At 61.8% G+C, this 22,385-nt stretch overlaps 1 protein-coding gene across 1 annotated transcript in view; it reads right to left on the bottom strand.

The window, feature by feature from the left end:
- Nucleotides 1-11,957: 11,957 nt before the first annotated feature.
- SPPL2B (signal peptide peptidase like 2B) overlaps nucleotides 11,958-22,385 on the bottom strand; it is a 16,865-nt gene continuing 6,437 nt past the window's right edge. The window contains exons 3-15 of the mRNA XM_032394792.1: nucleotides 21,793-21,975; nucleotides 21,329-21,418; nucleotides 20,499-20,638; nucleotides 20,035-20,177; nucleotides 19,685-19,781; nucleotides 18,792-18,908; nucleotides 17,642-17,723; nucleotides 16,913-16,987; nucleotides 16,768-16,830; nucleotides 16,582-16,681; nucleotides 16,224-16,301; nucleotides 14,737-14,897; nucleotides 11,958-13,694 (exon numbers count right to left, since the gene is read on the bottom strand). Of these exons, the coding sequence (XP_032250683.1) occupies nucleotides 13,449-13,694; nucleotides 14,737-14,897; nucleotides 16,224-16,301; nucleotides 16,582-16,681; nucleotides 16,768-16,830; nucleotides 16,913-16,987; nucleotides 17,642-17,723; nucleotides 18,792-18,908; nucleotides 19,685-19,781; nucleotides 20,035-20,177; nucleotides 20,499-20,638; nucleotides 21,329-21,418; nucleotides 21,793-21,975 (1,575 nt within the window). The 3' untranslated portion in view covers nucleotides 11,958-13,448. The remainder of the gene's footprint in view (nucleotides 13,695-14,736; nucleotides 14,898-16,223; nucleotides 16,302-16,581; nucleotides 16,682-16,767; nucleotides 16,831-16,912; nucleotides 16,988-17,641; nucleotides 17,724-18,791; nucleotides 18,909-19,684; nucleotides 19,782-20,034; nucleotides 20,178-20,498; nucleotides 20,639-21,328; nucleotides 21,419-21,792; nucleotides 21,976-22,385) is intronic.

Below are 22,385 nucleotides of genomic sequence, written 5' to 3'. Positions count from 1 at the left end.
GAGAAGGTTTACCCCAATCATGTTGCCCCACCCACCTGGCCACCAGACCTGCCAGTCACGGCTCTCATGCCCACCCCCATCAGTGCCGGGGCCACACTGAACCCGGGCCTGTCAGTCACGGTGCCCACCCCCTCAGTCCTGTCAGCAATTGGCTCAAGGGGTTGTACATGATTGAAGCAAGCCAACCAAGTTTCTTCCCCGAGTTTCAGCTTTTTGAAATTGCCCTTTTTCTACACCAAAAACAACAGGACGTGATCAATTTCATACAGTTCAACTAATAAAGGTACAGAAGAAGCATCCTTCTTTACAATGGGGCTCCTAAACTGCCATAGGTAGGCTTGGGGCCATTGGCCACCATCTTGACTGCCAACAGGAAGGAGGATGAGATCAATGCCCTGAAGGAAGAGACCAGGTGGACATGAGGGGTACAGCCAGGGAATAATTTCAAGGGACAAGACAGAGTGACCCAGGTCTGCCAGAGGCCAGGCCTTCTGGATTGCCCTGGCAAGGGAGCCAATCTTTGCTTGAACTGCTGCAGGATGGTGTTGTCATCCTTATAAGATCAAGATTTATGGCTCATGGACAAACCAAAACAGGGAGCAGTAACTTCTACAAGGACACTAAAGAAAATGCTCTTCATCTACCTCTTCAGCTGAGGTACAGTAAAACAAAACAACAAAAACACAAGAGTCAACACGATGTCAGGGTTACTGGAGTTCCAGCTGTTTTCACCTCCCCACACATCAGGATGCCCATTCCCCGAAGGCCTTTGCAGACTCATGGACACGTGGCCTCAACAAACTGGTGGTCAGGAGAGGAAACTCCATTCTAAGCTCCTCTTCCAATCTGATTAGGGGATCCCTGGAGGCAGCAGGAGTAATAGAGGGGCCTCCTGGGAGGTCTTTGTGTTCTCACTAACTGGCTCCTTTGCTGGTCAAATCTTGATGGGACCATGTCAGTAGCCACAAAGCAAAGCATGTGGAACCATTTGTTGTACCCATGCCAGAGTCCATGCAAAAGCCCCTTCTCATCACTATCTGTAGGCCCTCTCCCACCCCATTTTCCATGGCTCCTTTCTCTGGTGCTGCCCCTTGGAGAGTCCACAGGACCAATGATCATTTATCCACAAGCAACCCCCACATAGAAGTTTCCAGTTCATGTCTCTTCTGGAGCTTCAGGTGGGAATAGACACCCGGATATCTTTGCCTACACCTCAGCATGTCCCACGTGGGATGTGTCTTATCCCAGCAAAGCTGCTCACTCCTCCCTCCCCTGAGTTCTGGGGACCACCACTCTCAAAGCTGCTCTAGAACAGCACCCCACCCCACCCCATCTTCCATCACTTCATCTTCCTTCCCCTCCTTGCTGGTCACCTCCAGATCTGGCCACTCCACCTCCTTCCTCCTCTCGAGGGTTCCCACTCACCCATTCCTGCTCCTGTACCTTCACCCCTTCCCTGGGCTAGTGGTGTTCTGCTAACTCCAGGCCTGCCCCAAACTGCCCATCTTTCATGCAACTAGAGAGATCTGCCTAGACCAGGGGATCTCACTGGGGTGATTCTGCCTCCAGGGGACACTGGGCAGATGTTTGGAGATATTTGTGGTTATTACAACTGAGGGTGCTCTTGACATTGAGGGGGTGGGAGTGAGAGATGCTGCTCACCTCACCACCACCCCCCACAGTGCCCAAGATGCCCGCACAGAGAGTGATCTCCCCTGAATGTCTGTAGTGCTCAGGGGAAGAGACGCTGCTCTGTACAAATGTGATGGCGCTACTCCCCTGCCTTTCAATAGCTCCTTACCACCCTCAGCACCAAGTTCAAAGTCGTGGCCCTGACTCTCCTCCCCAACTCATCACTCACTACCCCTTGCTCCCACTTCCAGCCATTCCATGTTTATTCTCCCAAAGGAATCCTGGCACCTGCCACAACATGGAGGGACCCCAAGGACGCCAGGCTCAGAGGAGCCAGACCCAGAAGGACACATCCCACAGACCCCACTCCCAGGAGGTCCCCAGAGGAGTCCCATCCACACAGAATGGAGAGGGTGGGAGCCAGGGCTGGGGCAGGGGGTGGGGAGTCCGTGCTTCATGGGGACAGAGTCTCCATGTGGGCAGATGGAAAGTTCTGGAGACGGAGGGTGGGGGTGGCTGCACCATGTGAATGTGCTTAACACCACTGAGCTGTGTACTTAAAATGGCTAAGATGGTGAATTTTATGTTGTATGTACTTTACTGCAATAAAAAAAAATTGTCAAGAGAAATCAGCAAAGAGTGGATGGAGCAGGAGTTTGTGCCTTCCTTGTGAGTGTGAATATTCCAGAAAGAGGGGTGCTCGATGCTGGCACAATAACTCCTGGAGGATAAAAGAGTAAAGCCACAGAGGCAACAGGGCTCCCTGACTGGGAAGTGATTATGAAGTACTAAATGGACACACCGGTTTAGAGAAACTTCTAGACTCCTGTCAACTCCTCGAGGACAGACATGCACCTTCTGCACCTTTGCCTTGTCCTCATGTCCCTGTAAAGTCTTTGCAAACAGCCGACACAGACAGGACATTCGTTGCTTGAGTGAAAAGCTGACGATTTTACCAACAAGTAAATTGTCAGTGTGCTTATATTAGCTTTGGGAAAAGCTGGCTGAAGATCTCCATGTAGAAACCTCTCTGGATTGCTTTATCTTCCATTTAACGTTGAGAAACAAAAGCCGAAGGCCAGATTGGTCACGGGCTAATTATCAGTCTCCAGTCATTAGGTCAAGTCACTTTAAAACCCAACTTTCCCCAAACACCCATATTTCTAAATTGAAGTAAACTTCCAACCAAGATACAAAGTTCGTTTAGGACTTTAAAAAAAAAAATGTCAGCCGGGGTGTCTGGGTGGCTCAGTCGTTAAGTGTCTGCCTTTGGCTCAGGTCATGGTCCTAGGGTCCTGGGATCGAGCCCCACATCGGGCTCCCTGCTCAGCAGAAAGCCTGCTTCTCCCTCTCCCACTCCCCCTGCTTGTGTTCCCTCTCTTGCTGTGTCTCTGTCAAATAAATAAAATCTTAAAAAAAAAAAAGTGTCAGCCAAAAACAAATCTGCCTGTTTAGATGTATCTTTCCCTTTTCACTCAGATATAATGGAGACAAGCTGTCTCAGACAAGTGGGCAGTTTACTTAAGAGAGAGGGAGAGTAAAGGGATGGAAGGTTCCAGAAGATCCTTCATGCCCTGAATCTCAGACTACAAAATATCTTCTAGAATTTGTTTTATTTTTTGTTTTTTGCAAAGATCAGGGGTGGGAGAGAATGGACGACAAAAGCTCAGTGCAAAGAGGGAAGATAGCCGATTAAGAGAAAATAAGAGAGAACACAAGACGGCGATTGCTGGCTCGCACGGTGACCTTGAGCTAAGAGAAACGCCTTGACAGGATGAGGCAGAGCTTATTTTTTTGAAAGAAACGTAGGAGGATAAGTTACCACCTGCGCTCAAGAGATACATGAGAACACCCCAGACAAATCTAAAGAATGAGTGTGCAGTTATAAAATAAGAGAAATGAACAGGCAAGAGACTTGCTGTCCCCAGCTACAGGAACGATCAGTAGAAGCTTCAAGGAGAACCGACACTGGCTCTAAGATCTGCAGTGTGCACCAAGATAGAGGGAAGCAAGAGCAAGGGTCTCTAGAACATAGGACAAAAGCCCAGAGCATGCAGAACTGAGTTGGGAGTTGTGAACGCCAACGTCTCCAGCTTGAGCCTGGGGCTTGACCGGCCTCCAGCTTGGAATACATACACCACTGTCCCAGCATTCTCTGGCCCAGGCCAGAGGCAAAAAGCCTGACAGCCCTCCCAGCTCAGCAGTGATGGGGTGACACTGAGCAAGTCACTCCCATTTGGGGTGACCAGTCATCTCAGGTCACCTGGGAGTGTTGTAGTTATAAGCTGAAATCAGGACATTTGGTCACCCTACTCCCCCTCTGTCTTCATCTGCCAGGAAGGGTCTGGAGCCATTCGGGGCTTCCCAAGGGAGTGCTGAGCAAGAAGATGTGAGCTGAGCCATACTGGGAACAAGGCAGGAACAACCGTTCCAGCCTCCCAATGATGCCACGGAGAGTCTCGGCTTAGGGCCAACGTGTCCTTAATGCCACTCTAACCCTTGCCAGTGACTGTTTCCAAAAGGAGGGTGTGAGCCGTGGGTGCACGGCCTTTAGGGGGGATACCCAGCCCGGGGCCTAGGGTGAAGCAATGGGGACACTGGCCTCAGGGGCAAAGGTTAAGGGGGGCACCTAAAACCTCAGTCAAAATAAATATCCTCAGTCAAGATAAATATTATTTTTACACAATATTAAAAAAAAAAAAATCCACAAACAACCAGATACCGACATTGCACGCAAAGACAGGACCCGGCCTTACACATGCCCGACCATCTCCCCTCACTTGATTCCCAGCCCTGTCGTGGGCTGTCTTTGTTAAAACGTTGATATTTTGCTAGTTGGGAATTCCTCTGCATTCACGAGATATTTCCAAGATATTGCACCACTACTTTATTTCCTGCAGTCACTGAGTGTCCTCTGGCCTCACCTCAGTCTGGGTTTGGTTTTCTTCCCTGGCATGTATTTATTTATTGTCTCTCACCTCATTTTGTTTTCTATTTGTTTGTGGCAGTGACTACATTTTAATTTTTTTTTTTTAATTTTAAATAGACCATTTAAAGAAGATTTAACGAGTATTTTCATGGCCTACCTGCAGGTATGTGCCCTCCCCTCCGCGATGCCATCCAGTCTTGTGGTTTTAATAACATCCCTGACATCTTCCAGCTCCCGGCCACACTCATCTTCTGAATTGCAGACTCAGGTCCGGCTGGTTACTGGGACCTCCTTCTGGGTGACCCACGGTGACCCCATGGGCCCTCGCCTCCTGGTGTTCACAGCCCTGGGCAGTCTCATCCCCCTGAGTGTGTGTGACTTGCTTCTACCCACTGGAATGCCACACAGGTGATGGGATGTCCCTGTCATGACTCTATCACATGATGTAAGACTCTGGAGCTAACAACCCCCTCACTGGTTGATGAAGTACATGGCCATATAGGAGAAGCCCATGTGGCCTGTAGGAGCTGAGGGTGGCCACCAGCTGACAGGCCACCAAACCAGACCCTCCCTCATCTGCCGATGACCTGAATGAGTTTGGAAGTAGTTCCCCAGTCTGGGCTTCAGTTGAGAACACAGCCCAGCCAGCACTCTGATCGCGGCCTCGTGTGACCCTGAGCATGGGGCCCCAGCTAAGCCATGCCTGGACTCCAGACCCACAGAAACTGGAAGGTGTTAAATGTGAGCTGTTTCAAGCCACCACATTTGTAGTGATTTGTGACCACAACCCAATGGCTGGCAAGCTGCTCAGATCTGACGCACATCAGACTGAACCCTATAGCTTTCTCAGCCCCTCCATACCTGCTCCTCTCACAGCCTTCCCCACCTCAGGCAGCACCTCTGTGTTTGTGATCACTCGGACCAAAACCCCTGGGGTCCATGTGACCCCTTTCCGCAGCTGTCATCAGTCTGCCTGGAAGTGGTGCCACCCCACCCCCAGAATATATCTAGAATTGGCCCACTTCTGCCATGCCTGCCCTGCGTTAAACAGAGCACCACCGAGGTCTTGTTGCAGAGCTGGCTGCTTCCATCCTCAGCAGCTAAAAGCTGACTCTGGCCATGACCCACCTCTGCTCAATCCTGCCCATGGCTTTCACTGAGGGCAAAATGCCTGCAAGACCTGATCCCACCCATTCTCTGCTCTCTGTCCTCAGCTCCTCCTCCTTCCTCCCTTGCTCCAGCCACAGGGCCTCCTCATTGCTCCTCAAACATGCAAGGCCCAATCCTGCCCCAGGGCCTTTGCATCTGCTGTGCCTGCTGCCTGCAGTGCTTATTTAGATCCTCATGGCAAATGCTTCCACTCCTGCTTCCACGTCCCCACTTCAACTGTTTTTTCCTGGATTGTGCAAGCTGCACCCATGGGCATAGACCGCAGGATGGTTTCCACCAAGGTGCTGAGCCTGGATGTCCATGGGTCCCTTTGGGAGAAGTGGAAGCCAGGGAAAGAACAACTGGCACGTTCTCTGCATTCTTTAACTCAATCCTGCCCGAGACAACAGTCCTTTCACTCCACACTCTGGCTTCACAGCAACGGCTGGGATGTAGCTCCTCGCGAGAGTGAAAATCGGCTGGGAAAAATGCCACAAATAAGTAAACAGCATTTTCCACATGGCAGGCACTGCACTAAACAACTGATTTATTACCCCTTCCGATGGGACCGGCTGTGCCTTGATGGAAGAAGTGGGGAACTGGCCCCGGGCCACAGGACGTGGCAGCTCTACACGTGTCCCCAGTTACTTGCCGCTCCGTTCAGTGGTGGAGCCTATTCACCTCCCTCTGGGCGTGAGCTGGCCCCCACAGCTCGCTCCTAACGGGGAGTGTACCAGAGCGATGGACCGAGGCTTCGGAGGGCAGCCGTGAGAGGTATGTGGCTGCCGCCAGGCTCTCTGAGGCCACTTGCCGTGAGGATGCTCACACGGCGCTGTGCAGAGGCCTAGAAGCGGCCCCTCCGGCCCCGGTGGGCAGGGGTGGGGGGCGCTTTACATGAGGCCACCCGGGCTGACATCCGCACTGCAACTTCTCGGGAGACCCCGAGCCGGGACCACCTGGATGAATTACCCACAGAAACCGTGGTACAATAGATGTGTGTGTCTATCTGTTTTTTAAGTAAACCCTGCCCCCAACGTGGAGCTCGAACTCACGACTCTGAGATCGGGAGTCACACGTTCTACCAGCCAGGAGCCCCTAAGAAATGCTTTAATCTGCTAACTTCTGGAATAACGTGCTACGCAGCATCCGATCAGCACTGCAGGCGCCGGGCCTGTCTGGCGTTCCGTTCTCCCCCCAGGCTCCACGGTTTGCCGTTGGCGGCCCGTCTGGCCTCCTCCTCTTCATGCCCCTCGGCCCCTCATCCTTTCTGCAGCAGCCAAGGGCCCGCCGCGAATCTTCCAGCAGCCGCTTGCACCAGCCGGTTGAAGCACTGGTCCAGCCTCCCCAGGGGGAAGGAGAGCGCTGGGGTCCACTGTTTCTAAGCAGGGTCAACTGTCCACTTCAGTAAACCCCAAAGGGCTCCTCACCTTAGACCCCCCAGCCCTCTGAGACGCCGCAGGCTCTCGGGCCCGTGCATCCCACTCGGCCCGTGGAACAGGCATCCCTTGTCCGCCCTGCAACCTCTCCTGTTTCTCCCCCGCTCCTGGGGCTCGGGCTTCGCCAGGAAACTCCCCCGCCTGCCGCCCCCACTTCATGAAATAAATCACTCAGCAAGCCTACAGGAAATTTAATAAGCTCGGGCTCTTTTTTTCCCTTTTTGTCTGTGGACTTTTTGTTAGGTTTTCATGGGAAGAGGTGTTTGTGAGAAAACTGTTTGCAGTGATGATATCGTGTACTCCCCTTAGTAACACGCACAGAGGAGCTGGGGGTCGGGGACCCCGCAGGGTGCCGGGCGGGGGGCTGATAAACACGGGTGGTACCCGGGAAAGTGGATAAAGACTCGGAGATTAAAAAAAGAAACCTCCAACCACTTAGGACTTGTGTAATTTAAAATTAATACAGGTCCTAAGATGGCATCCGGGGTCTCAGACTGGAGCTTGGGGCACTCGGGGAACAGGGACAAGGTCGCCGAGAGCGTTAGTTCTGTGGGTGCGGGGTGTGTGGGGACCCTCCGTGCCATCTGTGCAATTAAAATGACTCCAAAATAGTTTTTAATGAAAAGAGGTAAAGTAGGAAAAACAGCAGCGTCGTATGCAGGCGTGAGCCAATGCCCCAGAATGTGTTAAAATGCATAGCTGGGGACAGCCGTGTCCCCGTCCCCGCTTCGCAGACGAGGTGTGCTTATGGCAAGAGGGGCCGCCACGCGCAGACAGGTCCTGCCTGACACTGGGTGGGGCTCACAGCCTCCAATTAGGTAATTCAGCCCTCCCAGGGACCCCGGGGGAGGGGGCGCACGAGTACCCCATCTTACAGTTGAAGAAACCGAGGCTTGGCGAGACCCCGTCTGTGTGTCTGTCTCCCTCCCTCCGCCTCTGTGTCTCCGCCTGCCCTCCTCCTCACACACCGTTCGTGCTTACACTTCCACGTTTCCCCCACTTGGCTGGTGGCTTCTCTATCACGAAATGGGCCACTGCTGTCCAGGCGAGGCCGGCGAGCTGCGGGGATGGGGCACCAAGGGCTCTCCGCGCTCAGCTCCCGGTGCAGCAGCCCCGCGCCTCGCTCAGAACCACCCAGCCGCGTCCAAGCGCACCCTGCCTGCCTCTCCTTCCTGGTCCCGCACAGAGGAGGGCAAAGCCCAGACGGGCGCATCCGCTTCCCCTGCCTCTGTGGTCCTTCTCCAGGATGCGCAGGACTCACCCGGCCACGGCCAGTCCACTCCCCCCCCCAGGGCGTCGGCTCGGCCACCGCGTCAAGCAGTCCACAGACAGCAGTGATCGCGGGAGTACTAGGATTTTCTCTCTTCAGGCCACCGACGCAGGTTGTTCCCAAGAGGAGTCCCCAGCCTGAGCCAAAGGCCGCCCCGCACACCGTCCAAAGACCCTCGCACTCTACACCGCACACCCCGAACACTCACGATTCTGCAGACGAGAGAACTTTGCACAACACACACGCTCGTCAAGCATGGGGCTCAAAGCCGGAACGGGCGGCAGGGCTCACGGCTTCGACTACGCACCGCAGTCGGCTCGGCGCCCAAGTCTCGATGAGACCCTTTGGTGGGACAAGAGGGCTGCGTGCTGCAGCGTCTCTGGGGGGACTGCCGTTGTCTAGCCATCAGGGCCGCGTGAGTGACGGCGAACCCCATGTTCCAGACGACACTAGTGAGTTCACACACACGCTCCCGTACACACGACCCCGGACAACCACGTGCAAAATCATACAATCTCACACACGCGGTCCCACACTTAGCGACACACACAGCCGCCCCACAACCACACACACGACTAGACACCACCTCACACGTGGTGAGGGCCACAGGCAGGCAGGCTGTGTAGGCTCTGGGTCCACGGGGCCCACACCCTCATGGCCGTGTCCTGGGTGCAGATGCACGGAACACGAGTCCACTTACCTGCCAGCTGCCCAGAGGCTTTCCCTCCAAATCCCAGTAAGTGGACACTAAATGGGGCTGGAGGGCTTGTGTTTGATGTGAACACAGGGTCCCCAAAGCGCCGACCACCGCCAGAGACCACGCCTTCCCCTGTGGGGTCCAAGGCGCGTGGGTTGGCCCCTGAGATGGGGGATGGAGGAGGAGGGCCCTGCCCAGCCATCCTCGGCCGGTTCTTGGGCAAAGCAGGACTGCAGAGCCCCGATGACAGCCGGCCATGGGTGCCAGGCTGGCTTTCCTGCCACACATCCTCCCCCAGGGTCAGGCCTTCTGACGGCACCCCTCCCAAGGTGGCCCCCAGCACCCTTGAGACGGGTGCCCCCTGGGCACGCAGATGCTGAGGGCCAGGCAGGGGACGCAGAGCGGCCCTGACCCCCGGGGCCTGCCGCACCGGCCCGGCTCCGTCCGGCTTAGCGGGGACAGGGCGGGAAACCGCGCTCGGGGATGGGAGCGCCTGCGGGGGACCGGGAACGCGACGGGCCCGGCCCCATCCGCGCACCCCGGGGCGTCCGCTCCGCCCGTCCAGCCGGCTACCCGGGAGCTGCGGCGCGGAGAGGGGCCGCCCCGGCCCTTTCCCCGAAACCCCGACTCACCGCGCTCCGCTGAGGCCGCCGCCGCCGCCGCCGCCGCCGCCGGAGCCGCCGCACCAGCGAGCGGGGGGCGGGGCCGGGGCGGGGCCGGGGGCGGGGCCGCTGCGGCCTCCGCACCTGGTCCAGGTGGAGGGCAAGGCCCGGGCAGGTGAGCCCCCGCGGGGCAGGTGAGCCCGGGCGGGGGGCACGACCCTGGGGAGACAGCTTGGGGATGGGCGTGTGTGTGAATGACGACAGTTTAAAACACAAACTTGTGGAACAGCTTTCGACTTACAGACAAGGTGTGAAGACGGTCCTTCGCGCCCAGTTCCTACCTTTCGCCCGAGCCGTCCGTCGTCACAGCGCAGGAACCAATACCGACACATTAGCCAACAGCCACACTTTATTCGGATCCCCGGGTTCCTCACGCACTCGCTGTGCTCGCGGCCCCTCCGCTGGGAGGGTTTCTCAGGCCCCTCGACCTTGACGCGTGGGCCGTCGGGGAGGCCAGTGGGGTCTGCAGGACGCCCTTCTGTTGGGGTTGGGGTTTCCCACGGTCAGGCTGGGGCGGTGGCTTGGCCTCGGTTTTGATGCGCCTGCCACAGCCCCGCGGCGGCCCAGCCTCCCACCCCCACCCCCGCTACCCCTCCACGCTGGCCCAGGACACACCCTTCACTGGAACCGTCATCTTCGCTCAAGACACTTCGGGGGTATTTTCTGAACTGCCTTCAGAGACCAGCTGTCTTACGACCAGCGGTGGCAACATCTTCAGGCCTAGGTGGGGACGTCCTCTTGTGGGAGCACTAGAAGCCACGGGGAGCCAAGCACGGTGCTGGAGAGGGAGCAGTCCCTCCGGGCCCCAGCTGCCTGCCGTGTGGCCCATCTCCCGAGCCAGGCCCTGCAGAAGCAGCTCTCGTGCTCAGCCCCAGAGGGAGGGTAGTGACGCGACCAAGGTCACTCAGCTCCAGCATGCAGCCAGGACTCCAGAGCCAGTGGGCTCTTCCCACTGCCGCACCCGTCCCTGAGCGGGGGCACTGTGTGTGGGGGGGCCCTCCTCTCCCCACAGGGCAGCCACCGCTGGGCTCCTTCTAGGACTCTTGCCTCCCAACCCACTGGTGACATGGGCCATGCCTTCCCCATGTGGCCAGCGACCCCTGCCCTCCCCCCAGCCACGCTCATCTCCCCACTGGAGGCCCCACCTGCTCCCCCACGTACCCTCCCTGACACCTGCCTGCCCCCGAAGACAGAGGCAGGTGTGGACCCGTGTCCTGTCCTTCCTCCCCAGCTCCCCAGGCTCAGCCGCCTGGGGCAGAGTGGGTCTGGGCCTCACACACGTACCCCCAGGTGGAGTCGGGGGCGCACAGCAGGTGCTCAATGAAGACGGATGGAATGAATAGTTAATGAAAACTACGTAAGCTCTGCGACTCAGGCAAACAAAACCGCTGTCCTCACAGCAGCCCCACACAGTTCCAACTCTGCAGTCCCACGTCCACACAGAGCTGTGCCCCACCACACAGAGCAGGAACTCGGTCTCCCCAGCGCCAACTTGTGCTACCCCTCCCCGCGAAAACAAGTGCATGGGGCCCCCCTCCTGGGCACCCGTGCGTTCACCACCCTCACGAAGGCGTGGCCCAGCACCAGTCCGGGGCGAGCAGGGCCGGTGGGCCAAGGCGTGTGCCACCAGAGCCCCCGGGCTCTGCGGCCTGGCTGGGGACCCTCGGTGCGCAGTGCTGAGCACCCGGTCTCGGGATGGTCTTGGAGGAGTCAATGCGTCTCTGCGTCTCCATCGGCCCCATGCGGCCTAATGGAGCGGCCCTGGAGACACGCCTTCTCTCCCGCAGAGGACAGCTTGGTGGCCACCACCGCGGGTGGCAGGGCTGGGGGGGCGACCTTCTCAGGCGCTCACTAAGGGCTGCACCTTTTTGACTAGGTGAAAACTATCCAGGGGAGGCTATTCCATGACCTGGGAAACCACGTGGGACTCCACATCTCCGTGTCCAGCAGCGTCCTGGCCGTGGCCGCGCCGAGTGCTGGGGCAACCCCAGCCGCCGGCCAGCTAGCTCTTCACACCAAGTCCACGGGCCCGCGACAGGCTGCCAGGCTTCCTTCGACTCTCACACGCCGCGCATGGGGACCCGGCCCCGCCCGGCCGCCGTGGACTCGCTCCCACACCTCGGCGCAGCCGACCCTGCCGGCCGGGGCCACAGCACGGAGGAGACGAGGGCCAAGCGGCAGCTCCCAAAAGCTGTGTTTAATTGTAAGACTCAAACAGGAGCGAGCGGAGACTGCACACGGAAACCCCAGGAACGAACACCCGCCTCCGAACGCCCCGACGCTTGTCAAACACAGAAAACGGAGAGATTCTGCCTCCTACGCCAACGTACACAATGGCTTCGAGGGACGTGCGGGTCGACGTGGGGACGGTCCGCTCAGACCCTGCACCCCGCTCTGGCCTCCCCGTCGGGCGGCTCCCTGGGGCCGGCTGGTCTCCCTCCCGGGTCACCTGCTGTTTTAAGAGACACACAAACAGGTGGAAGACGTCTTTTTTTTTTTTTTTGGAATAAACATCATTTCTCCTTAGAGCAGCATGGCTAACAAAGGCTGTGAGTGAGCCTGTCTGGCGCTGGTATCTTGGAATGGATCACGGTTGGCCCCCTGCCTGCTGTCTGCCACTGAGCAGCGGACAGACGGGGGACAGAGCTGGGCCGCGCGGCCGGGGGTCTGTGCCTTTGCATCACGTCAGTGGAAACAGCCTTCTGGGCTTGAGTCTGGAGGCTGCGTGGACCGGCGCGTGCCACGGTGTGGGGGCCGCCGCCCCGCGGCCAGTCCTGCTGTGGCATTCCCGTCGTGACGTTCGCAGGACCCTGTCAGTGAGGTAGAAGACAAAATGCCAGTTCCAGAATATTCTCCACATTCTAGAAGCTCCCGGGTGGTTTAAATAAAAAGCGCGCTCGCCTGGCCGGTGTTGTTCCTAGAGGCCGGGCTGGGGTGGGGTTGGGAGCGTGCAGATGTCATGAGGCGGAGGGGACACCCCCCAGTTCCTCTAAGCCGAAAGAACGGAGCTGACGGGAAAGACGCAGCCCCGTGGACGGGGCGCCCAGCTGCCCCGACGAGGGCCGTCCCAGAGACTCAGACCCAAGAGGCGACACCACCCGAGTTCAACAAGTCGTGGCCGTTTATTAGCAGGCGGCGAAGCTGGACCACAGATGCGGGCGGCCCGGGCGGACGGAAGAGGCTCCTGCGCGGCCCCCGCCGACCCCGAGGCGGGTCTGGCCCCGGCCAGCCGGCGGCACGCACTCCAGCCGGGCTGCACGATGGGGCTCTGCCGACCGGCGTCCGGCCCAGCGCGGCGCGGGCGACAACCTGAGGGAAGCGGCAGCGTGGTAAGCACCAGATGTGGGCGATCTGTAGCCGTGGGCGGTCGGAGGTGGCGCTTCCTGCCCTTGCCAAGGAAACACCGAGTTGACAGGCAGGACCGTGGAGCTGGGCGCTCGCGTGACGCGGATGGTGACGTTGTGGGCCGGAGCGGGGCAGGGGCTCGCGGCAGCCACGCGAGCTGGGAGCGGGGCTGGAGGGGGTCCAGGCTGCAGCTGGGCTCGGCTAGAGGAGGAAGAGCGGGGGCATCGGCCAGACCGGAGCACCAAGTTGGGGGGGCCGGGCAGGTCCAGTCTCGGGGCCTCTCGGCGTGGCGGGGCAGCAGCGAGGGCCCGAGAGTCTGCGCCACCTCCTAGGCCGAGGCGCCTACCAGGCTCGTGGGCTCGGGGGCGGGGCCTGCGGGGCTCGCGGGCTCCTGGGGGGGTGCTCCGGCCCCCATCTCCTCGGGCGCAGACACTTCCGGGGGCTGCTCCATGGGCGGGGGGCACTTGGCCAGCCCTTCATCTGGAGGCGGCTGGGGGAGGCCGGTGTCGGAGTCCTTCCGAGGCTGTGGGTCCTCGGCTGCAGATGGCGCCCAAGGAGACTGAGGTAGGTCCTTCTGTAAGAGAGGCCGCAGTCAGGCGTGGGGCGGGGCGGGAAAGCCTGGGGGGCAGCCTGGGGGGCAGCCTGGGGCGGGAGGGCGGAGGAGTAAGCGTCCCCGGAGGGTCCAGCTCCAGGCCCAGGAGCCACCTTCCCTCGGGACCACCTATGACCACCAGCAGGCGGGCCACGGGATGGCCACCCGAGGCAGAAACCCTGGCTCTGACGTGTCTGGCTTGCTCCCCACCTCCTGAACCTTCCAGAACGAAGCTCCCTGCTCTGTGGCAAAGCCGGCGCTCACTGGGACTGAGACCCTTTGAGGATGGTGGGCAGTAAAGCCGGGGTGCTTTCCCGAGGGTCCGGGGGAGGGCGAAAGGCCCCATCACCGGGTTACATCGTCTGGTTAATTAATGGGGTGCCCTGGAGCCCCACTCCATTCAGCGTCTCTAGGCCGGGATGGAGAGGATGCGTGTTTCAACTTCCAAAACACGCCCAACAGGCTCCGCCCTGGGGGCCGCGGGTCCCGCTCGGGAGATGCCTAGGGCCCTTCAGAGCTCCCACCACGGAGGGGCTGCTCCCCGTGATTCACTGACAGGCAGTGGGAGGAGGTCAGCACAGCCTGGGGCGCGGACACACGAGACCTCGTGCTTTCACATCGAACGCACGATGCTACGGTAAGAGGGGCCTCCAGCCCCCTCCTCTTCTGGTGCAAAAACCGGCAGCACCAAGATGAGCGCCGTGAGCCCACCCTGGAGAGGAGCTCCGGGGCCCCGAGCTTGGCGCTGCGTCCCTGATGGTGGGAACAGCCGGAAGCCAAGGTCCAATCCGATGGGGTGTTACCGCCCCTTGGGACTGGCACCGTGCTCAAGCCACACCCGGAGGGACAGAGCCACAGGGACACGACAGCAAAGCAAACCTCGTGGGGACGGGGAAACACTGACCACGGGACACAGGCTATGGGGTTTAGTCGTGAAACCGGGAGGTTTTACTCAACTGTAATTCTAGTTAGGGCTTATTGGGTTATTACTGCTCGCAGACAGTCATAGCAAACTGGTATTCACCGCAAAGCCGCTGCCCGTCCAGAACATGCCCAGCTCCCTGCGCCAGAGCGCCAGGGCGCAGCTTGTCATCAGTGTGCAGGGCACCAGGTAGAGGAGAGCGGGCTGGCCGCGCTGCATAAGGGCCAGCGCCATGAACGTCACCAGGAGGCCGATGCCGTAGGCTGCGGGGAGACGGGCCGCGCGTCACCCCGGCTGACGGCCCCGCACCCCCGCCATGGGCACGCCGGAGCGGGACCGAGGGGCACCCGGGACCAGGGAGGCGGAGCGCCGGACGGGGGCACACGGGGAGGGCTGCATGCGCACGGACCGGCCGGCTTCCTCCGGACGCACGCTCCCACCCGGCCGCGCTGGGACGGGCAGGAGGCCGGCGGGGGCGACAGTGGGGCAGCGGCGAGGCCCAGGCTCCGGACCCAGAGAGGCCGCTAGACAAAGGCCTGTGACTGCGCCTGACTGTCCCGTTCTCTAGGCCTTCAGGTAGAAAGAGAATGCTGCACGCAAGCAACGTATGCACTGAATCAGGAAATCCAAACTTCGGTGAGTGGCCCATGGGGGTACAGAAGGGCATTTCCGCTCTCGTGAAACAGCTGGGGAGGCGGTGAGGGCTGAGGGGGCCAGCTCTCTGTCCAGCACGAACACGGCGTGCGGGCTCCCCCACAACACAGCGGCTCCCCGTCCTGACCGCGACCTCAGGGACCTCCGGAAGGAGCTACGAGAAAACAAACCTTCACGGCTGGTCTCTAGCACCTACTTCCGCCCGCGGCTCCTGTCTGGTCCTCACCTGGCGCTCCGGGGGGAGAGCGCTGTTGACACTTAGCCCGCGTCCTAAAGAAGTGGCTCAACAGAAGCCAACTACGGAGGAATAAAGGCGTCTGCTGCTGATAAAAGGTGTGCAGTTTCAACAACAGGGAACTAGAGAAACCACCCGACAAACGGGGTTGCACACAGAACCCCCGCAGCGGCACTTTAAAGACCATCGCGAGGACGCAAAGCCCAAGGGGAGGTCCAGGGATGGCGAGGGGGATGAGGGGGCTGCCCGCACCTGCAGGAGCCAGGGCGGGAAGGGGCAGACGGTGCTGACCCCGAAGTGCACCCGGAAGGTCAGCCTGGGTCGCCCTGGGGCCTCCCCTCTGCCGGGCCTGGCTGCCCCCCCCATGCACGACGAGGGGGTCAGAGCGCCTCCGGCCTGGTGGGGGGAGCACGCGTGCACACTGACAGGCGGCATCGGGTGAGCTCGCGGCTCCTGCTGGAGGGCTGACCAGAGGCGGGCAATCCAACCGGTTTGCAAAACTTTAAAAGCAATCGGGCTCCACAGAAAAGGTCACTTCTGCGTGAACGGCTTTGGTAACCGGAGAAACAAGCGGGAGACGAGGACAGAAGAGGAAAGAAAAAGAATACGAGGAAGGACACGCGACCTCGAGAGTCGTGGGGATGCAAGAGGAAGGGCGCGAGGCAAGCCCGCTTCCGGGTCCGGGCTCGAGGGCGCTTACCCACGGTGCAGGCCACGAAGTAGACCCTGGACGACTGCACCTGGATGTCGAACCTGTGGCAGTATGCCACGAGCAGGCCTGCGGGGAGAAGGGGCGTGGGCCGGGCGTGGTGAGAGCCTGCGCCACCCCCGCTCCTGCAGACGGCCGGCCCACCAAGCCAGCGGCCAGGCGCAGACCCCACAGTGCGGAGGAGGGCCCACCACAAGTGCAGCCACGAGCCACATCCGTGCCACGTCCGTGCCGCCACGAGCAACACGGGAGCCCGGGGGGCCGCCCGCCCCCGCCCCCGCCTGCACCTGCCGGCCGCCCTGGCCTGACACTCCCCGGGAACCCACCCCGGCGTGGCGCGCCCCAGTACCTGGCACCAGGATGTCCCCGAAGCCCAGCAGGGAGAAGGGCCGGTCACACAGGGCCAGCGGCGAGGCGTTCAGTCTGGGCACCTTCAGGACCATGGGGAGCTGGGGGGCGAGGGGGCAGCAGGCTCCAGGACCGCCTGAGCCCCCTCCTCCCCCGGCAGCGCCCCGGCCGCGGGCCCGCTACGTACCTTCTCGTGGGTGGCCGAGTCCGAGGGCCCAGTCGCCACCTCCACCATGATGCTGTTCCCGCTCTAACAAAGGGGGGGGCCGCGTCAGAGAGGAGGGAGCGCGGGGCGGGGGGTGCGGCAGCGGGGCACGGGCGGGGGCACCCACCTTGGTCAGGAAGGGCGTGATGAACACAAAGAAGACGTCGTAGACGAACAGCACCAGCAGCAGCAGCGTGCAGGCCTAGGGAGGCGAGGTCCTGATGGCCGCGCGAGGTGCCGGCAGGCGCACAGACCCCGGCATGCGTCCCACCCCTCACGCCCCCTCACAAGGCTCAGATGTGCCGCTGGGACAAAGCCGCAAGGGGACATCTGCGCAAACCCAGTCCCGTCCCCGGCACCACGAGGTCAGGCTCGCGAGGTTTCTGGGGAACGGAAAAGCCGGGAGGCGTGGGGCTCGGGCGACACGCTGTGTGACCGGTCGCTGTGGATGTGGGGTGCCAAGCCCGTCCCGGCTCCCCGCATGCTCCTCCTTGGGGACGACGGCCTGGGGCCTCGGCTGGGGGCCGCCGACCACACCTGCCTGCTCATGTGAGCAACCCCCCCCCCGCCCCCGGGCAGGGTGGCCGCCCCCGAGCAGGGTTCCGGGCCTCCTCACGGCCCGGGGGTCACTGGCGTGGCTGCCATGCTGGGAGGCGGGTCTCAGAAGCCCCTTAAGCCCTGTCACTGGGGAGGTGGCAGGAGAGACCGAGGCACAAAGACCACGCTGCCCACGGAGGGCAGGGACGCCCGAGCACAGGCGGGTGAGGGCAGGCCTGAGCCACTCGAGGCACGCGGCGGACACAGAAGAGGCCCTCAGGATGCCGCAGCCCACGGCCCCACGTCCTGGGGCTCTCACCTTAAAAGTGGGGAGGCGGATGGTTTTCAACATGTACAGGCAGAAGGCGACGCCCAGCGCGTCCTGAAGGATCCAGGCCCACCTGGAAGGCAGAGCGGCGGTCACCCGCTGGGGCAGGGGCTCCGCCGGTCGCTCCTTCCTCCGCTGCCGAGTTTCCCAAGCTGTCCCTGCCCAGCCCGACCCCGTCACGCTGTGACGCCCCGGGCGCGGGCCCCGAGGAGGGCGGGCAGGGCCCCTCACTGCGCTGGGCACAGGTGGGGCAGCGACCGCCGACCCCAACACCGCACACACATCATGGGGCAGGCACGGGGGCGTCGTGCAGCTACCGGACTCAAATCTCTCTTCAAAACTATTTTTTACATGATTTAGAAAAGTCAAACTGTTGCCCAGCCAGGTTCCACACCCCACCTCTCGGCCCGGGAGACGGGGGCTCAGGGACAGACAGGCAGAGGGGACGCAGAGGCAAACGTGTGACCCCGGCACCACCAGGGAGCCGCCACCGCAGGGCCACGTGCGCCGCGTGCAGCCTCGCCCCTGCCCACACCCAGGTCACCCTCGTGGAACCAGGACGAAAGCCTCTCCTGGGCGGGGCGGCCGCGAAGAACAAAGAGAAGGTTCGCAGGCGGCCAGTGGGCGCCGGACGCGGGGGGAACAGGGCCTGTTCTAATTTTACAGAACGGAGCAAGTCTTCTGGCTTGAGTCTAACTGTGAGAGCTCACGTTCTCTTTGTGTACAAAGGACTCAAAATATTTTCACGTTTTCCTTCTGCCAATTAAATCTGTCGGGGCTCCAAGCGGCAGCACGGCCAAGAGCGGCTGCCTGCCTCACAAGAGGCTCAGAGGGAGCGCCAGATGGTGTCAGAGGGGCTGGGCGGCGGCGGGGGGGCCTGCAGCCTCCAGGCCTCCCGGCACCGGGGCACCGGGCCCCGCCGAGGCGCCTGGAGGGCCCGCGCTCGGGGCACCCAGGGCCAGGAGGGCGGGCGGCTCGTATCCGGATCCCGATCGCCGCCGCTCACGTGGCAGCCGGACAAACGCGGTGACACCGGATGCGGGCGGCAGCACCTGGCCGCCACACAGCCCACACTTGCAGCGTCGGGGGGGCGAGGCCCAGGGAGCGTCTGAGGACAGCGCGCAGAGGGGGTGGCACTCACTGGTCCTCGTTCCGGAAGATTCCCCACACCACGCTGACGGCCAGGCAGAGCAGTGCGAGGAGCAGCATGCTGACCCGAGGGCGCTTGCGGAAGTAGGGCAGGCTGTTGTCGGGGACCCTGGGGGCGGGGTGGCCGTCAGCGGCGGCCGGCTCCTCGCCGCCACCTCACCCCCTGCCCCACCCCCTGCCTCGCCCCCTCCTTCACTCCACGTTCCCTATTAACATCCGTCTTCACGCCTTAGGGCGTTTCCAGAAGGGAGGTCCCCCAGGGCAGAGCAGAGCAGAGCCGGGGTGGGCACTCAGGCGTGGGCACACCTCAGCCAGAGCCCTGCCCACAGGAGCCCACCGCCCCGCCTGCTGCAGGCCCCTGACCTCTGACCCTGGACAGCAGCCTGAAAAGGCCTCACCCCACGAGCTGAGCTTTCTGAGCACCCATCCGTCTTCGTCTAAACCTTTCAGCGGTGGGCCACCAGCCTGTTCAGAACCAGACCAGGCCCCTGGCAGGTGAGCCCCCCGCCCCCGCCCGGGCCTGGACCAGCAGCACCTGCGCCCACATGGCCCTGCCCTGCCACCCCTGCCTGGGACCAACAGGCATCCACGCTGTCCCCACTGGGCCTGAGCTGGAACGGGATGCGGGGAGAGGGAGGCCAGAGAACCACCACCCACGTCCCCGCTCTGCCCTGCTCCTGAGGCCGGGAGCCCCCGCCAGCACTGAGCGAGCGTGGGATGCCTGCCCACGCCATGCCAGACTGGGGCCACGGGACAGGGAGGGCGTCCTCGGCACCGTCCAAGCAGAGCTTGGAGCTTCAGGAACCAGGAGACGGGAGGCCAACGGAGTTGAGGCGAGCAGAGCGTGGGTGCCGGGCGGGGCAGGGGCCGTCCACGGGGGCCTACCTGCATCTGCCAAATGGCAGCCTCTGGACCAATGGTGACAGACAGCTGTAGAGGCCCGTGGAGGAGGACAGGCAGAAAATCCCGATGATCACATAGACTGCGGGGTGGGGCAGGCATTGAGGGGCAGGGGCCGCCTGGGGCCCCCCGCCCCCCACCCCCAGGAAGGGCTCCGTGGGGCTGTGCGCCTGGGCAGGGTGGCCAGCACCCGGTGGATGGGAGGGACGGCTCCCGGCCCAAGGCCCCCTCCTCTGGACTGGGGATGGCGGCCTCCGTTCACCCCACAACCAAGCAGCTTCTCCAGGGGGACTGGGGCCCGGGCCTCGGCTTCCCCGGGCGCCTTGGGGACGCACCGAGCTGGTCATAGAAGTAGTAGAGCAGCACCAGCATGGAGCAGCACATGACCACAAAGACACAGATCATGACAGGGCTCACGTCCACGGCCTCGTCCTCCTGCTTCTCGGGCCCGTCATCCCGCTTGTGTTTCATGTACCTTCTATGGAGGCACAGACGGGGCTGGGGGACGCCCTGCCGGCCGGCACAGCGCCCAGGGGCCCCGGGACGGGGGGGGACAGGCAGGGCCAAGGGGCACCCTCTCCATGCCCACTGTGTGTCCTTGCCATGTTGTCCACAAAAGCACCAGGCCGACCCCAGGGACCTCACGAGACCGTGCAGTGAGGGGCCACAAGGTGGGCCCCCAGCCCCGAGAGCCACAGCCACTTTGATGGAGAGCGACGGGATCCCCTCATCCAGCGCTGGGACCACCCATGGACCCCGTCCAGCACGGACCACGTCACAGGCTTCCCTGGGCACTCACTTCTTCACGTCCCGGCTCCCGGCCCAGTAGCCCCCGAGGGCGACGGTGCCGACGGCCATGATGAAGATGATGACCATGTTGTAGTCCAGCATGGGCTCGTTGGGGGCATATAGTGCTGCCCTCACTGCTTGGCCAAAACTCTGCCTCAGAAAACGCACCAGAGCTCAAGGTTGGGGCCGCCGTCCCCTGTCCCCAAGCCCACCCCAGAGAGCCGAGGCCCAGGGAGAGCCTGTCTTGTGGGGACCCCCGGAGCCCATGCTTCACCCACCACTCCCACCCCAAAGAAATCAACTCTGGCAGAACAAGCTTCCCACGAGGTCAGCTGAGGGGCCTGTGCACGTGTGGACACAAGCCCTAAACCTGGACACGCGTGTGCACGCACAGAACAGGGCACGTCGCCTGGGAAGCGTCTGGCTGGCTGGGGAGAGCTGTGGAAGCTGCAGTCAGGATGGAAACGTGCAGACGCTTCCACAAAGACTGAATGTCTGCTTGTGTCTGGAAGCTCGCCGGCTCCCGAACCGACTCCCCAAACCGTGGGTGAACACGGGCCTCTGGTCAGACAGGGCCAGACGTGGGCAGGGTCGGCCGGCCTGGGGGCCATGCCCAGCAGCCGCGCAGCGGAGAGGCCCTGGGCGCCCTGACCTCTGGGGCCGGGTCTCCGTTCCCGCTGCTCAGCGGCACCACCAGGCTTTCCCGGGGAGCTGGTGGCGAGTGTGGCAAGAACCACCCACCCACCAGCCCCCAGTGGGCGGCCTCGCTCCTGGGTCCCCGCCCACCAGGTACTTACGGCCCTGGACCAGGTGCAGACTGGAGGGAGCAGGAGGCCCTACCTTGAAGATGTCCAGCATGTCTTTGTGGCTGAGCAGGGCCACGGGAATCCCAATCTCGTCATACTGGGTCTTGTTGCCTCCTGGGGGGACCTGGGGGCCAAGAGGAGGGGGTGCGGGAACGATGGGACGGCTTACCAAGGCCCACCCGGGGTGAGAGACAGGCCCGCAGAGCCAGCCCTTTTGGGGGGGGAGCGGAGATGGGGTTTGTGTGTGTGGTGTGTGTCTGTCTGTCTCTCTCCGCTGGGGGAGGAAAAGCTCTCTCTTCACTTTTAAGCCTTGGGCTCAGGTCGCTTAGGTGCCAATCTACCCTGGGATGCCACCTGCCCCTCAGGAGGCACCCCCAGAGCTCTGCCCCGAGGCCTTATAGGAGGACAACCCTACAGAACCCCCAGGGCTGCTCTGGGACGCGGCCCCTCCAAGAGGATGCGTCCACAGCCACGGTCAGCCAACTCCTGGGGCCGTACCAGCATCTCCTTGCTGACGATGAGCAGCCCGCGGGCCCCGCCGCCCTGCGCCAGCCGCACTTTCTCATAGAAGGTGCAGTTTCCCCGCGCCACCAGCGGGATCTGGTTGCTGAAGCCTTTGGCGGGGAGGTCGGGTGCAGAGCAGAGCACGGAGGCCGTCCAGTCCCGCAGCTGCAGGAGAGACTGGGGAGGGAGGCGTTTACACCAGCTGATCCAGGAAAGTCAACGGAGGGGCGGAGGGCGCACGCACGCGCGCGCACATTCACACGCCCCTGCACGCACATGCACATGCCCCTCCACGCGCACATTCACACGCCCCTGCACGCACATGCACACGCCCCTGCGCGCACATTCACACGCCCCTGCGCGCACATGCACACGCCCCTGCGCGCACATTCACACGCCCCTGCACGCACATGCACACGCCCCTCCACGCGCATTCACACGCCCCTGCACGCACATGCACACGCCCCTGCACGCGCACATTCACACGCCCCTGCACGCGCACATGCACACGCCCCTCCGCGCGCACATTCACACGCCCCTGCGCGCACATTCACACGCCCCTGCACGCGCACATGCACACGCCCCTC

This window comes from Phoca vitulina, unplaced genomic scaffold, assembly GCF_004348235.1.
Source record: "Phoca vitulina isolate PV1807 unplaced genomic scaffold, GSC_HSeal_1.0 scaffold81, whole genome shotgun sequence".
NCBI lineage: Eukaryota > Metazoa > Chordata > Mammalia > Carnivora > Phocidae > Phoca > Phoca vitulina.
The sequence above is the reverse complement of the archived record's forward strand: the minus strand, read 5'-3'. Positions and strand labels throughout refer to the sequence as shown.